Here is a 17,668-nt window from a genome sequence, read left to right as displayed (position 1 = left end):
AGAACTAAAAGTATGAATGGAAATCTTCTAAAAAAGAGAGAGAGTAAAAAATATGGGGCAGGGGGAATGGACTTACTAACTCTTCCACATCCCTGCTCTACGTCATATTCTGCAGTTGGCAATACATGGACCAGCCTTTCTTAACCTGGTGCTTCCCAGAGATGTTGGACTACAACTCCCATTTTTTTTCAGCCAATACAGTTGTGCCCTCCAGATGCATTGGCTTAGTTGTTCTGGCAGCCTGGTGCTGATGGAATTTGTATAGTCCAGTGCATCTGAAGGGCACCAGGTTGGCAAAAGTTAATGTAGACAATGGCAGGTAAGCACATGCTTCTTACAGATGTCCCAGTTGAACATTGACTCATTGTAAACAACAAATGCAGAAGCCCCTTAAACATCCAAGTCATGAAAAGTAAAAGTTCATTCTACACTAATCAGACTTCATCTGGAGTACTGTGTCTATTTCTAGGTACCATACTTTAAAAACAATGCATGCAAACTGGGGCATATTTCGAAGAAGGTAATAAAGAACGAAAGAGTTGTGGAACTGAATGTGTTTAGCCTGAAGAAGAGAAGACTGGCAAGTCATTATACTACTTTAATAAATAACTTGAGGGTTGTCACACAGAAGAGGGCAAGGATTTGTTCTTTGTTACTACAGAAGGCAGGACGAGATATGTTGGACTTAAGGTTTTGGTTGGTTGAACATTAGAAGAAACATTTTGATCAGTTTACTCCAACACGGTGCCCTCCAGTTGTTAGTGGAACCAACCAGTTACCTAAGACATCTTAAGGCAGCCCTGTTCAGGGAAGTTTTTAATATGTAACGCTGTACTGTTTTTAACATTTGATTGGGAGCCGCCCAGAGTGGCTGGGGAAACTCAGCCAGATGGGCAGGGTATAAATAATATATTATTATTATTATTATTATTATTATTATTATTATTATTAAGAGGTGGTGGTTTTCTCTTGCCGGAGATCTTCAAGCAGAGACTGGACTGGACAGCCATCTGTTTGGAGCACACTTGCTCTGGATTACCTGCATATTTCCTAGATTTGGGCATCTAGATGGACTAGCCTACAATCCCTCCTGCACCCCTCTGATTCTATATAGTACAACAGTTGGGAGGATAGGGTGATGAAGATAAAACTCCATTCATGTGGACGTATTATTTCAGCTTTGAAAATGCTTCCAGAGAACATATCCACCTAACATTTACTGTGTGTGTGATTTCTTAGAAGAATGATTTCAATAAAATACATGTCTTAATTCCAAGGTACAAGCAGATGAGTTTTTACATCTGCTTATGTGTATGTATGTCTGAGAAAGAATAGCTGTATTTGTTGAATTGTTAACATCCCTTCATTCATTGTACTGAAAGAGAAACGCAAAGCTCACCATGCCACCTTTGTCCCTGAAAAATCAGTGCTGCACAATCGGAACACAAATTCCAGTCTCCATAGTTGCGTCAGCAGGGGAAAGAATCCTTTTACATAGGCAAATACTGCTCAAAAGTTTAACTCAATAATTAGCAGCTGGAGTCTTCTGCTGATGAGCAGCTGAGACTATTCAGCAAGAGAATCTGAATTAACCACATCTGGTTGCTGAGTTAGCCTTTTTTCACCCATTGATATTTACTGCATCATGATTTTAACATATCTGAGGCATGCATTTGTGAATTTACCAAATTTCCTTTTACTCTTCTGGCAATGGTCTGTCTTGTTTCTCCGCCAGACATGACAGCAGCAGGGAGTGCCCCCAACTCCAAGGTTGTTGTACCACAAATTCATGTTAGCAAGTGCTTGCTTGGGGCATTTAAGAAAGAAATGAATAGAAACTGAAGCTGTTATCCATGTTTAAGAGTGTGGAGCACGGATTGAAAATTAAACTTCTCAGGGTTTTCAGGAAAGATTTGCATGAAATAAGAGAGGTAGTATCATGCAGGTGTTCTAAGATGACGTTCCAAAGATATGGGGCAGCAAGGAGAAAGTGAGGTATCTTTTGAGGGCACCAGATATCTTTGGGTACAGGAAAAGCTAGAGGAGCAAAGGTAACGGGGATCTAACAGGGTATAAGAGCTGGAAAATCTCATTTTATCTGGAAAAGATATTCCCATCTTTGTTCCCCACAATCCCCATCCCGCTAAGTGTTATCTGAGGCCTAAAGTGCTGGGAGCAGGGAATGTTTTTGCAGTAGCTGGAGTTTGAGAAAATAATTCATCAAGAGCACAGATGGTTGATTTAGAACCTAATAGGTATTAACACACTATTTCCCCCAAGCTTCGCTCCTGATATTGATAATGTGTTATCTTTGCCAAGCCTCCCCTCTTGATAGCATGTTATCTTTGTCAAGCCAAGCCTCCGATAAAATCTTATTTTTCACTCACTGCTTAGCCTGATAAAATGTTGTTTTCTTTTGACTCCACTCTCTGCAAAAAGGGCAATGGAGGAGGAAAATGTTTCTTTTAAAGACTTCTCTTTTCGGCAGAGTTGTACATTTCCCTAGGTCATATAAAGTGGGTTGCAGGAGAAAGATTGGGGACAAAAGTAAAAAGGCAGTAGCTTCATGGAAGGCTGAGAAAATAACAGTGCAAATCATTTGTAGCTCCATATTCCATTTACCTGAGAGGAACTTTGTGTGACAGTTTTAAATAGGCATGCAGAAGACTGTCCTGTTAACTAGCTGGCCACTTCTCCTTGGTTTTCATTTATAGACAAGCAGGTAGATTTAGCATCTACTGTAAGCAAATGTGGCATTTACCTCCTATTTTGGGCAAAGCACACCTATTTCACACCATATGACATCAGGCTTGGAGATGTTTCATCTCCAGTCTTGGTGCTAAGTACCACATCACTAAGATGGGAGATAAGTCTCTGCTTATATACTTAGAATATGTAGACAAAATCCAATTCAGGGGGAAATTGGACTTTCAGAGGCTGATGGTCCCTGATAGATTCCGTCAAGCCTTGCGGGACCTTGCTCCCCCTGGCGACTCATTGACTGAGCTTGTTGAGGGCTGGAATATCCAGCTCCTGGCAGCCATCGATGAGATCGCACCTAAGCGCCCTCTGCGACCCTGCAGAAACTGGGCTCCCTGGTTTACCGAGGAGCTTCGGAAAATGAAGCGGGACCTCAGACGGCTAGAGCGAGTATGGCGGGGTGCCCGTGACGGAGCCTCAAGAACATCTTATAGGGTTTTTATGAAAACCTATGAGATGGCAGTGAAGGCCGCTAAGAAGTCTTACTTCTCAGCCTCCATTGCATCCGCTAGCTCTCGCCCGGTGCAATTATTTAGTATAATTAGGTCTTTAACGTCCCTTGAAGGACAGCCAAATTTAAATAACAATCTGACACACAGCTCTGAGGCATTTGCGAGCTTTTTTGCGGAGAAGGTCCTGTTGCTCCGCCATGATCTCCCTGCCAATTTGGATACAATAAAGGAACTGGAGGCCCCCTCGACTGTCCTCGGGTCCAGTATTGGACCACTTTGACCGGATATCTCCAGCCGATGTGGACAGACTCCTCCGAGCTGGAAAGCCCAACTGTCCTCTTGACCCGTGCCCTTCATGGCTGATTAGAGCGTGTCCAGATGAGGTGCAGGCCCCCCTGGGGGATATCATCAATTTGTCCCTTGGCACCGGGATATTCCCAGGGGAACTGAAGGAGGCAGTGGTGCGCCCACTCTTAAAGAAAACATCATTAGATCCCTTAGATCTATCCAATTACCGCCCGGTTTCAAATCTTCCATTCCTGGGTAAGGTGATTGAGAGAGCGGTTGCTGCACAGCTTGGTAGGTTTCTGGATGAAACATCGGCTCTGGATCCATTCCAGTCCGGCTTCCGCGCTGGTCATGGGACCGAGACGGCTCTGGTCGCCCTAACAGATGATCTCAGCAGGCAGCTGGATCGAGGCGGGTCGGGGCTGCTGATTCTTCTAGATCTGTCAGCAGCCTTCGACATGGTTGATCACGAACTCCTGGACCACCGCCTTGCCAACGTGGGGATCCAGGGCACAGTCCTTCAATGGCTGCGCTCGTTTCTCTCTGGTCGGGACAGAGGGTGGCGCTTGGGGGGGAATTGTCATCGCGCCACTCCTTGGTGTGTGGAGTGCCTCAGGGTGCGATACTCTCCCCGTTGCTTTTTAACATCTTTATGCGCCCCCTCGCCCAGCTTGTCCAGAGTTTTGGGCTGGGTTGCCATCAGTATGCCGATGACACCCAACTCTATCTGTTGATGGATGGCCATCCTGACTTGGCCCCAGACACACTGACCAGATGTCTGGAAGCTGTGGCTGGATGGTTATGTGGGAGCCAGTTGAAGTTAAATCCTTCGAAGACAGAGGTCCTCTGGCTGGGACGGGACGATATGGGATAGGGGGGGCAACTCTCATCTCTTGCAGGGGTGCAGTTAGTGCCAGCACCATCCCTTAAGAGTTTGGGTGTAATCTTCGATACCTCCCTCTCTATGGAGGCGCAGATTACAGCTATAACAAAGGTGGCATTTTTTCATCTCCGCCAAGCTAAGCAGTTGGCCCCTTATCTCTCTCGCCCTGGCGTAGCCACTATGATCCACGCGACAGTCACCTCCAGACTGGATTATTGTAACTCACTCTACGTGGGGCTGCCCTTGAGAAACTCCAGCAAGTGCAGAATGCCGCTGCGAGACTCCTTATGGGGTCTTATGGGGCCTTATGGGCTCTTCGCTGCGAGATCACATTCATCCGGTACTATACCAGCTGCACTGGCTCCCAGTGGAGTACAGGATCAGGTTTAAGGTGCTGGTTTTAAACCTTTAAAGCCCTATACGGCCAAAGACCCTCGTACCTACGGGACCACCTCTCCTGGTATGCCCCACAGAGAAACCTACGGTCTGCAAATAAAAATATCCTGAAGGTCCCAGGCCACAGAGAGGTTAGGCTGGCCTCAACTAGAGCCAGGGCTTTCTCGGCTGCGGCTCCAATCTGGTGGAACGCTCTGTCACAAGAGACTAGGGCACTGCGGGACCTGACATCTTTCCACAGGGCCTGCAAGACAGAATTGTTCCACCAGGCCTTTGGTCAGGGAGCAGCCTGACTCCCTCCTCTGGCAACCTGCACAGAATTTTGCTTAACGGTTGCCATCAATTTGATTTTAATTAATTTTTATAATGAAATATTTTTAGAATGTTGGATTATTCGATTGTTTGATTATTTGATTGTTGTTAGCCGCCCTGAGCCCGGCTTCGGCTGGGGAGGGTGGGATATAAATTAAAAAATTATTATTATTATTATTATTATTATTATTATTATTATTATTATTATTACAGTAAGGAAAGTGATGGGGAAACACACGGGAAAGTGTAGGATAATAGTTGCTTGACATGATACTTTGTAAGTTCCCTGCAAACAAATCCAAATGACTGTTCAATAAACAGTGAATATTATATAATCTCCCTGCAAACTTTGTGCAAACAAGTCAGGGTGAATCCTCAATAAACAGGACATTTGGAAGTGACATCTCCATTCATTCATTTCAAAAAGCAGCAGCAGCAGCAACAACAACAACAACAAACCTTGGATTGTTAAATTAAAACCATTGTAGAAATTTATTTTCCTTCTTTTTTAATCATTATTGTAATTTCTAAATTTGCATCTATACTTATAAATCACTAGGTACAAAGTTCATGCAAATCAATGTCTCCTCTTTTTATTATAAATTTCCTCTTTTTTAGTGATGCATAAATGGATACCTAAGTAGGCTGAAGTAAGATGGTTCACAAATCAAGTGAGCAATTCAATAACTTTTCACTTATAAAAAAGCTTCCCCAGAATTTGTTACAGTTTTTCAAACCGGATCATTTCCTTCAACGCTTTGCTGAATTGGAACTTGACTTTGCAGCAGCCCAAAATAGTCACCTGTTTGTTGGTGCGATCCATGCTGAAAAAAATTGCTGTTAGTCCAATTTATAGTGACAGCAAAGTACCTTCATGCTACCTTACACTTCACTGTTGCTGTCACTGGTTTCATCAAGGCAAGGAGATTTGAACCTGCACATGTGGCAGTTGCTCACTGTGTTCAAAATGTTCTTGAGGTACCATTTTTCCAGATTCATTATACTATTCTCTTAAAACTTCCTTCATTCTGTAAGCATTTTCAGAGGTTTCACTCATTTCAGAATTAGAAGATGCCTTGTTTACAGTGCAGACATCTGGAGAAAATTGCTCAGCTTCATTCAGCAGTCCTATCGGCTGCTGTCAAAACAGCTCATCAGGCAGCATTCTCTAATTCCAGCTGATGCTACCTCGGAGCAACTTAAAAACTTACAGTAGGACACGTCGGTATAAAAATTCTCAGTGGGTGTGGGAATGAGTTTCTTAGCATGCACTGCGATTGCTGTGTGGAGATGCAGGCATTGAAACACCAAATGGTTAGCAAAAACAGCCTCATCCCAGCAGCTGACATCCATCTGAGCAGTTTGTAAAGCCAGGTGTCTATAGACAGCCAAAGCAGCAGCCAACAAATTCAGAATTGAAAAAAATATATACTGAGCATTTTTCCTGCAGCTCAACACATTCTGTTCTATTCTTGCTTTATTTTTAAGCTCCTTATGTTCTGTACTTATGAAATGTGTTTTGTGTTAATATTCTTGTATTACTAGTGTGTGTGTGTGCATCATAACACATAACACATTTCATTAGGAAAAATACCTCTTCCCTTTTGTTTCATTTTGGGGTTTTTCTTCCAAATTTTCCCCACCCCCACTGGGTGTGAAACATATTAGACTGAATACAGATGTGCAGGTATTATCTTGCCTTTTTGAGCATCCACTATTTGCTTACCCTATTTTTTTAGGGACTCTTTTATTTATATTAAATTTTTACCACATATTTCTACCAAGCAGTTGGTTTAGGATTAATAAAAAGTTCTGGATATATCTGTTTGCCTTGGAATTTGAGTTTCTTTTTGGCCCAAATGTTCAAGCAGAGTGTGGTGAAATTAGTTGGTTCCTTTGAATCCGCCAGCATGTCTGTTTAGAAGTTACTGTAATTCATATATCTTTGTATAGATAGAAAGATGTATATACACATGCCACACAAACTTAGTTTAATTTTCTTATCTGATTGTAAATTCTGGGTTGACTGTCCCTCTAAGACCAGGGATGGAGAATATTTTGGGGACTTTTGTCCACATTTCTTTAGGGTAAATGTGGCTGGGGGCTTCATACTGTCAGTGTGTGGGGCCAACACACACACCAGGGTGGCATCCCTTTTCTCTTTTCTAATCATAGTAATAGTCAGTTTGTTTATTTCACACATTTTCCACAAATACATTGGTGCTCAATGTAAACGGTCTAAATGTAGTAGTACTGTACATTATCTATAAACAGGAGAAATCATAATATCACTGCAACACAATATTAACAATTAACAGTTTGTTTAAAATATCTCAGAAATGGAGGTGAGCATAAAGTTTACCAACAGGTAAGCCTTCTCTCCCTCTTTCTCTCCCTTTCTCCTTCATTCCTCCCTTCCCCTCCCCCGACTCAAGAGCACTCACTCACTGTGGCACCCTCTCCCCCCAAAAAAGAAATCTGCTAGCCTGCCTCCACCAGTTATCTGCCTTCAGTAAAGCAGCAATTGATTCCCAGTACACAGAACTGTCCAGAAGTGGTCTGGATGCTAAACCACAGAAGATGGGTCCTAGAGTGGCATTCTAAAGGACTCCTCTATATGAGGTTAGGGAACCATACTATTTTGAAGGACCATCCTAGCTCTGTGCTTGGCCAACGTGCACATGAATGCCTTTCTGACAGACAGACATTTCTTCTTCTTTGGTGGCTTGGGGGCCACCATGAAAAAAGTGGAGGGCCATAGGTTGTCTACCTCTGCTTCATGTTCTGTTACAAAGTGAAGCGTAACTTCACTTTGCTTCACTTTCCTGGCACCTGTACCCTTATGACCGAAGAGGGTCAGCCCCAGAGTGAAAGAACTTGAATGTGCTGTCCAAAGAAAGGACCACCTTACTTGTATAACATGTAGCCCATACACTCCCAGAAGAAATATTTGGATTTGAGTTGCTAAACATATTCATGTAGGGTCATGAGAATTTTGGCTCTCCTAAAACAACACATAATTTGCATTCCATAGCAGCCTGAGACTGAATTATGTTTGTTTGGAAAAGGTGGGTGCGAAACTGCCATTCCAGTTGGGTATGTGGCATTTATTTATTTTGTTTTATCTTTATTCTTGAATTCTTAAAAGAGTCAGCTACTCAGACATTATAAATTGGTTTTAGAAATCATGTGAGGGGTAGGTGGGTAGGCAGGCGTAGATGAAAACAAAGATGGGGATATGAAGCATAAGGCATTCTTTCCTTTAAATGAAAAGAAAAAGAGGGGGGAAACTGGGTTTTCATGCGGCCTGTGGGTTACTTGTTTCTACTCCTGTCACAAATAAAGCCAAACATAAAATAGAAAGTCTGTTTCTCTGCCCTGCGTAACTATGGAAAAAAGAGGGTGGCTTGGAACCCTCTGGAAAATGATACTTGTGTACTTCAAACAGCACCACTGTTTTGTGTTTTTTCCCCTTCATTGGATATGGATGTGCTTTCTGGGAGTAAAGTTGGGTATTTATAACTTCATGTGAACCACTGCAGTAAGATTACCACTAGCGATAATAATAAATGTCCGCTGTAAATAGTCTTCCTTAATAACTGTGGTAATATAGCATTAATAGTACTCAGTTGTTTATCTAGAACAGTTCTATCACCACCAGTTGTTTTGCATGCCCACACACATCACTGTGGTTTTAGCAGCTGTTCATAACTACTAAAATACTTGGTAATGGCTACATATCTGATAGAGCCTAACACATTGGTGTTACACAACTGCTTTCTGGCAGTAGATGTATCAGAGCCATTAATAATAGAATAGCTCACCGATAATATCAGAAATAAAGATTATGGGGGGAAACAGTGCTTTTTTCTAGAAAAAGAAATGCTGCCTTAAGAAGCGCTGAAAATGCATGCTGCACCAACTCCCAGTCCATCCGTCCGGGGTATACCAGAACTCTCAGAGGAGGTGCTGAAACTAAGTTCTGGAGTGTTCCGGCTGAAAAAAAGCCCTGTGGAAAATATAGGAAAGAACTTGGGGATTGGAAACATGTGCAAAGTTATTCTATTCTCCTATTTTCTATAATTGTCTACACAGTCGCATCAGTAGTGTATTACAAGAGTCTCCCACCCCAAGCTCCATATTGTAATACCCAGACACCAAAACTGGATGTGGACAAAATGTTTTTCCTGGTCTTGTATAGTGTTTTGCTTAAACCTCCTGACCACTTTCATTGCTGAGATGCTCCTTGTTGTTAAACTCTACAATGCTGTTAAGTTTGGAGGAGAGGTCATAGGTCACTGGAAGAGCACATCCTTTGGATGCGGAAAGTTCAATATCTGGATCCAATCCCTAGCATCTTCAGGTAGGGCTGGGACAGACTCTTCTAGTAAAGCTTCCAAGAGCTGCTGCCAAGCAGTAGAGTCAATACTGTGAGCTAGTGGACCAATCTTCTGATTGAGTACAAAGCAGCATCCTACGTTTTCTGCATTTGCAACACTAGTGTGTGTTGTTACATGACCTAACTTCTTTTGTTGGCACCTGTCTGTCTTGGAAGACAATGGAGGAGTGCACCTTTGGGGGTGAGGCCAAGCTGTTGGACGGTTGCAGTACTTCCTGTGGTTGTAGAGATTGGTGTGAGAGAGACAAGTTTCATTGCAGCTGGGACGGATGAAGGCATCCAGTTGTGCTGCTGCAGATGCACCATGGTGTTTCTTATCTCTGTCTCCTCCTAGCGGTCATTTCTCCTCTGGTTACTGCTAAAAATGCACAACTTGACTGCCTGTCTCCAGGCACTGCAAGGGATTATAACCTTCATGTCACATTTGCAGGCACCGAGTTGGTCTGCCAATTGGCCTGGTGCCTGAACCCAACTCCCTGTGGAGCAGGTCCTTGGGGACCCTGCCATCTTCCATTCTGTGGACATGACCAAGCCAGGGTAGACGTTGTTGAGACAGGAGTGTGAACATGCTGTGGGCTTGGGAGAGCACATCTTTGTTACTATGCAACAGATATCTCTCAACTTACAAACCTTCCTACGTTTCAGACAAGCTGCTTGATTGAAATCCATGATGCAGAGAGAGATTGCAATGATTGTAACCAGGCCTCACAACAAATCTATCGTGTTGGAGCTAGAGAGAAGTGGGTTTGCCATGACCAATCACTTCCAAAGAAAGTGGCATGGATTCTGTGTGCAACTCATTTAAATTTGCAGAATAACTAGCTGCTGAACAAAACAGAAGGTGCCACTCTGACCTGATTCCCGAGTTACAGGATTGGTGTGACTGTTGTTCTGTTGCAAGTCTCTTCCACATCACATTGGTAATGCAACAACAATAGCAAAGCATATGGCAGGCACAGGATCAGATGACAAGAACGACAGTAATGCTCTGGTGGTGATGCCACCTAAGTTTGATGCCAGAGTGCGGTTTCTCATGTGTTTCTGGTCTTCCTACATAGGTTGTATCCAATGTTAGTTGTACTCAGAGGAGACCTATTGAAAATTGTGGACAGGACCAACTTGGGTCCATTAATCTTAATTAATCTAGCTCTGAGTAGAACTTGGTTGCCTATTATGGTTTCTATAGTCTTACATTATCAGAAGGTCTTGAGACAGAATCAAACAAGCATCAACTACATCACATATATAACAAGAAAGATAGGACATACCTGATGCAGAGGTGGAGCTAGCTGCTCTGGCACCTGGAACAGCGCACATGCTGTGCATCCGGAACAGGGCTAGTCACCCACGGGAACGTGCTTAGCCACCCACAGGGGTGCCACCCACAGTGAGCATCCCAGGGGGGCAGGGCAGCGATGCCACCCCCACTCAGGGATGACACTCGGGGCAGACTGCACCCCCTTCTTCCACCAGTGACCTAATGGTAATTGATATATTGGATTAATCATCGGCATAGTTGTGTTGTTGTTGTTTTTTAGCAATTCAGGACTTATTACAGAAAAGGGTTCTCTCTGTTCCTTTTTGAAACCTAAATTTTAAGTGTCCTTTGTATCACTGCCTCTTTTCCCCCTCCTTTCATCCTAGATGGAAAGCCAGTGTCATTGTCTCCAATTGAATCTCAGCCCCACAGCCCTCATTACACAGCCACAAGTCAACGTGAAAGAGAGAGCCTGGAGGTACGCATGCGAGAAGTGGAAGAGGAAAACCGGGCACTTCGCAAGCAGCTCAGTCTTGTGCAGAGCCGGGGCCTGTCCCATCGTCGAGGCAACCACTCAAAAACGTACTCCATGGAGGAAGGGACTGGGGACAGTGAGAGTCTACGGGCTGGCATCGTGGCAGGGAACAGCTCAGAGTGCGGACAACAGCCAGCAGTGGAGAAGTGTGAGGTAGGTAGATTGTTCTTCCATCTCAGGCCATGCTTCCCAATGTTTGGCTGGCCAACTTTTCCATGGATGCATGTGTGAGAAAGGGACGACGATGCTCTGCAGCTTCTTTGAGTGCTTTTGTCTGGCTTGAATGGGTCCTTGAACTGCTTACCAGGGTGGGGAGATGGATGTGGTGCGGTGTATAGAAACCTCTGACCCCTAACTGGGTTGCTGGAATGCACCTATTGTACAAAGGTAAGAGTCACATCTGTCTGCCTAAGCTTTCTGTCCCCTGAGAAGTTTCTGGCTTGCATGCCAACATGAAACTGATTATATAGTAGCACATTCCTGCTGTCTAAACTGCATAGGGATTAAAATGTATTTTGTAATTGCCCTTTTTTTTTTGCGTCTGGCTCTACCAGCTTCTGGCATGCAGCCACCAAGATGTTGCCAATGAAGGAATGAAGATTGCGGGTTGCAAACAGGTTCCTTTCCCCTGCTCTGTTGAGAACTGGTTGGTTTTATTGGGGCCTTGGCCTGCTTTCAGTGCTATACGCACGACATGGGCCATTGGCAAATAATTTTTAGATTCCATATATATTTTCTCCTTTTGTGGAAGCAAGCAAGTCATGTCAGTGGTGATGCTGTGTGCTTGTTGATATGTAATTTAGTAATATATAATTTAGGAAAGTTGGAAGCAGTGCACAAAAATATGAGAAAGACTGGAAATAAAAGTGATATTAAAGAGAAAAGACATTTGCTTATATGGCATAAAATAATTTTGTAGTTAGAGTTGGTAGAGTACCATCATATCCAAGGACAGCAACTCAGTAAAATGCTGGCAAGTCGGCAAGTTCCATAGGACAACATTGATGTTTGTATCAATTATATTGTCTAATTTAATGGCTGTTGCACCACAATTTTCAAAGTCCAGTAGGAAGTTTGTTAAACTTGGTCCACTGATTGCTTTAAGATCACAATGTAAATTCTACCAAGGGTGCGTGGTGCAATAGGCAGGTTTTGATCTGTCATTTTCACTTATCCTCAGTTTACCTTTAAATGTGACTGTCTCTAGTTTTACAAGGTTGTAGAAATTATTTGAATGTACCTTGTTATGTACAAATTATGAACACCCTATAAGTAATGATTACATTGACCCCAAATCAGGAAAGATAATCTATTATAATTCCCTGCAGTTTCCATGGGTATCCTAACTCGTCTATCTAATTTCCATATCTTCAATTTCTTGCACATATTCACAAGCATGGTTCCTCTCCTCATACTGTTGAAGAGGGATGCTAGCAAAATCCCCTCAAGTCGGGCTCAGAGGGCTTGCAAAATCCTACCTTAAATGAGAGGCAGGTTTTGAAAGCCCCTAAATCAGGCATAGGCAAACTCAGCCCTCCAGATGTTTTGGGACTACAATTCCCATCATCCCTGACCACTGGTCCTGTTAGCTAGGGATGATGGGAGTTGTAGTCCCAAAACATCTGGAGGGCCGAATTTGCCTATGCCTGCCCTAAATTCTTCTCTGGTTTAGAATAACCTGCCAAGCAGAGAATAATCCCTGGTTTCCCTTCTTGGTCCCCAAACACCCTTCCTGCCAACACTTCAGTCTCCTAAACCAGTGTTTCCCAACCGGTGTTCCGCGGCACACGAGTGTGCCGTGAGACATCGGCTGGTGTGCCGCGAGATGCCTGGAGGGAGGCGGGCGAGTCGGGCGGCGAGAGGCGGGGCGGCGGCGGCGAGGAGAGGCCGCGCCTCCTGCTGCTGCCTGGCGCTCCTCCTCGCAGCCGGCAGCGCTGCCTGGGCGCCTCCGCGCGACTCTGCCTCGCTGGGTTTGGTCTCCCAGCAGAGACGGGTCACACGCGCCCCTCCCTCCCTCCCTCAGCCTGCGCGGAGGGAGAGCCAGAGAGAGGCATCGCTCCTGCGCTCCGAGGCGGATTGAGCGCAGCTGAGAGGAGCTGCCGAGGGAAAAAACTTTCACTTTTGTGCGTCCCTCCCGGCGTGACGCTGCGCGCTGACGTCACGGGGCGGGGCTTTAATGGTGGTGTGCCGCGAGATTTTTCTTCAGTAAACAGGTGTGCCGTTGCCCAAAAACGTTTGGGAAACACTGTCCTAAACATCCTCCCCCCGCCTTCCCCTTTAGAAACGCTTCCCCAACATGGCACCCTCTGGCTATTTTGCACTGCAACTCCAATCAACCCCAGTCAGCATGGTCAATGGTTGGAGATACTGGGTGCTGGAATTAAAACAAGAGGTAAGGGAGGAGGATGTTTTTGGGGGGCTAGCAAGGAGGGACTCTTGGGGATCAGGGAGGCAGGTTATTTCCCCAAGCTTTTGTGTGTGTTTTCCCCAGATTTTGTTTAGTTTTCTTCAAAGTCAGTTGGAAACACATGGGTGCAAGCTCACTCCTCTATCAGACTCCACAGACCTTCTAAGACCCTCTGAATACAGCAGACATGTCAGCTTCATTTAGACCTTGAAAATGTGTCAGTTTCCCCAAAGATGCGCAGCGGTAAATATGACAATGGTTTTCATGGTTGTTACACAGCATCACTGACTCCATTGTGTTCTTTCTTCGAAGATGTATTTGTGATTGTCACTCACTCTCATTTTGCGAACTATATCCATTCAATTTCAAAAGGAGCTGGGAAGAGGTGATACCTCACTTGGGTAGAAGAAAGCCAAGTTTTTTGAGGGCACTTAACAGAATACACCAAGGAGAAATCAATAAACAATGGTATCGGCAAGTTCTGCAAATAGCTGCAAGCAGCTATTGAGAAGCTGCAGATGGGAACAGCTGGCCAGAATATATCTCTCTCTCTCTCTCTCTCTCTCTCTCTCTCTCTCTCACACACACACACACACACACACACACACACACACACAATTCCAACCAATCAACAAACCTTAACAACTGAAAGGAAATCTCTTGGCAGTTCTAGATCTGCCTTCTGTGCCCACTTCACAAAGAACAAATCTCACTGAATGTGGTGGAACTTGCTTACCAGTAAGCATGCATAGGGTTATATGGTAACTGTCTTCTGAGTCATATTTGTCAAGGGAATTTTTACACCACCACAATATTTCCCAAATGGTAGGTGGTCTATAGATTCTTTACATAAATCAATAAAAGAATACAGGATGATGATGATGATGATGATGATGATGATTTGCCTTTGTAGTATCCAGACTACTCTTTTTATTTTCTACTTTTTATGAGTTTGATCTGAAACTGTAGCAATCAAAGAGGGAGAAATCCTATGCTCACCTAGGTGAGACTGTGGGAGAAAGGTAGTCAAATCTAACAATGCATATTCTTGCTGGTTAGCATGTGAAGGGGTTAAGGACTTAGCACTGTATTGCTGATAGGCAGACTCAGACCATAGAGATGTAACTGGCAGAGAAGGCTCTGTGTGATGTCATTTCCCCTCCTCTCCTGGGAAGGAAAAAGCAAAAGAAGTATTTCCTGTTCCTTCTCTCCCCACCCCCCTCTTCAGCCAGCTATAAACACAAGTATTTTACCTGCATTTACTTTTAATGCTGTTGCTGCTAGGGACAAATGCTTGCCTGCGGGTAAAATATACGCTTTAAACTTGCTTTTCAGTCTGTAGCCTGTTCCTTTAACTAACAAGGTAACAAAGTGGGAAATCAGCCTAGCAGCTAATTCCTTTGCTTCCAATTAAACTGCTTAAGATGAGATTTAAACTCTGCTCATTCCCGCGCTTTTAACTGCCAGTAGTAATTCTTTTGTCTGATTCTTTTGTCTGTTAACCAACACACATAGGTTTGTAGGGCGATAAAATATAGCTAATTATATTCCCTCACCTACCTAATAAAACCCATCAGATACAAGGGATTCTAAGAAGTCATCGCTTCCTTGGCAAGGACATCAGTTCCCTGGGTTAACATTAATGAATTCAGTTAACATCCCCCCACTACCCAGGAATCAGGAGACCAGACAATAAGTAGAAAATGAAAGAACACATATACTCATTTTAGCACACCTACAAACATCACTAGGTGTTGCAGGATATTTGTCACCCAAATCAACAGTCCCATTTCTTTCCCTTGATTCACTTTTTCTAATAATTGAATAACAGAGAATTCATGATGTGACATCATCACTTGGAGAGATTATCTGTCTTCTGCAAGCAGAACCCAGTGAAAAGGAACAGGGATTTGGTAATTCCCAGAGAGGTGGCTGTGTTCTGTTGCAGCAGAAGGATACGAAATGCAGAAAATTACAGACTATGATCATTGTGTTATTAAAAGTGGCCAGTCACAAAAACCAAACAGTAGTTGATGACACAGGCATCCTGGCTTTGGTAAGCCACCTAACACATGTAATGTGGTGGAAAATCCATTGCTTCTATTCTGTCCACACTGAACCTCTTGATGAATTGTAATTCAGGGTTTTCAAATTGTAGTCTACCTTTGATGTTTCCTGGTTCTAGTATAGCCACCTTAAAGTCAATCCTGAGTATCCTGAAGTTAAAATGTCCAGCTGTTTTTTGGTTATTGCTATTTCTGATGTTGGATTTATGCCCATCAGATGCCCATATGCTTTGCCATTTGTCCTACACAGAACAAAGAAGGGTATTGTTGGCAGATGATTTGCAATATGATGATGATGATGCGTCATTATTCGATATGGTAGGCAGAGGGTGGATGAAACATGAAGCTGTTGTTGTTGACAGCTATGGAAAAAAGTCTGTGAAAGCTAAAAATCTGTGAAATCCAGAAATCTGTTGTGGTATATAATATGTCCAGCGCATTCGACATGCAGTCATATTCAGTGGCAAGAAAACCTTCCACTATCTTCTTCCACTGTCATGTTAAAGTAATTCACTTAGGGCATATTTTCCTCAGCAGCAGTTTGATAATGATATTCCCATGCTTTTGAAATCTTGCAGATCATTTTCAAGTAATGGGGGTGGGTTTTGCAGGGGTGGGATTAGGAGATTACTATTTGCTTTACTAGGAAATGCACATGAAGCAGTTTTTCCAACCTAGTGCCCTCCAAATGCGTTGGACTACAATGGCCGTCAGCCCCATCTGCTGATGGGAGCTGCATGCAGTCGAAAACACCTAGAAGGCACTGAGTTGTTGAAGGATGATTTCAGCTCTCTCCCATCTTTCTTGTGCTCCTGCAGAAATTTGGATGGCTGAATCTCTTAAGGCCTAGAGGTATATGTGCTGCAGCCAATTTTGGACAAGGGAATAGCGGCTAAAAGGGGTGACTAGATTAGATGGCCTTCCAGATTATAATGACTTTTACCAGTAAATTTACTTGCTCAGCAGGGGATTAGTGTTATGCCCCAGGCAATGGTTATGTAAAACATGAAACTTCGCCGCTCTCACCATGCACCTATCTTAACCACACAGTATTTTGATAATGAAATAGCTTTAACTTTTTCCTCTTAAAAGATTCACACAGTAATTCAGCGACAGAATGTAAGACTAATTTAAACATCCTTATTATCAGATTTGCCTTCTGGGTTCTCATCATTTATCCTATTACTGGAAATGCCAGTTATGTGTTTACAAGAGAGGTCCAATTTCACTCCACCCCACCACCACCCCATCCATAGTAAGACATTATTTTAGCTTCCTTTCCCTCAAGGTAGGGGAGAATTAAGGCCAGAAAAGGGAGGTTAAGGGGAGGATTGTGTGATATAGCAGAAAACAGAGAGATAAATCAACACTAGCCCTCCTCTTATTGCATTGTTTGGGAGGACCAGGAGTAATCTGATAGGGGCAACCCCCCCCCTCCAAAAAAAGCAAGTGCCTCTGTTCAGCTTGTTAGAAATAGATATGATTTATAAGCATAGCTTCCAGCTGAAATGTTACCACCACCATCACCACCCACAGACCCACCACACTGGCATGGGAAGGAAGACAGTGTTCAAGCAGCTCAGTGGAGTGCCCTTTGCTGCCAAGGGAGCTAGGAATCCAAGTCAGTGTCCCAAGTAGGAATGTGATGTTGCTACATCAGTTTCTGACAAAGGGTCTCCATCAGTGGAAAGTCACATTCCCAGCAGAGACCTGGAGTCTCAGCTCACCTCTCTCCTTGGTAGAAAATTGAGTGCTGACACAGAGCTGAAGCACTCATGCCTCCCTTTTCCTCTACTCTAGATAAACTTGGTGGACTCTTGGGAGGGAGGTGGCAGAGTTGGCTTTGCGACATTTCTGCTTAGAAGCATACACAAGGGATTGAGACCCTCTGGGGTTTGAAAAGGGATGCCTC

The 17,668-nt window shown here is 43.8% G+C and overlaps 1 protein-coding gene across 1 annotated transcript in view; it reads left to right on the top strand.

The window, feature by feature from the left end:
* Positions 1-17,668, top strand: part of LARGE1 (LARGE xylosyl- and glucuronyltransferase 1) — a 317,228-nt gene that overhangs the window by 127,391 nt on the left and 172,169 nt on the right. Inside the window, exon 3 of the mRNA XM_083462155.1 lies at positions 11,135-11,436. Within this exon, the coding sequence (XP_083318281.1) occupies positions 11,135-11,436 (302 nt within the window). The remainder of the gene's footprint in view (positions 1-11,134; positions 11,437-17,668) is intronic.

The sequence above is a fragment of the Podarcis liolepis genome (assembly GCF_965112155.1).
Source record: "Podarcis liolepis genome assembly, chromosome: 10".
Lineage (NCBI taxonomy): Eukaryota > Metazoa > Chordata > Lepidosauria > Squamata > Lacertidae > Podarcis > Podarcis liolepis.
This window is presented reverse-complemented; position numbering and strand designations above follow the sequence as displayed.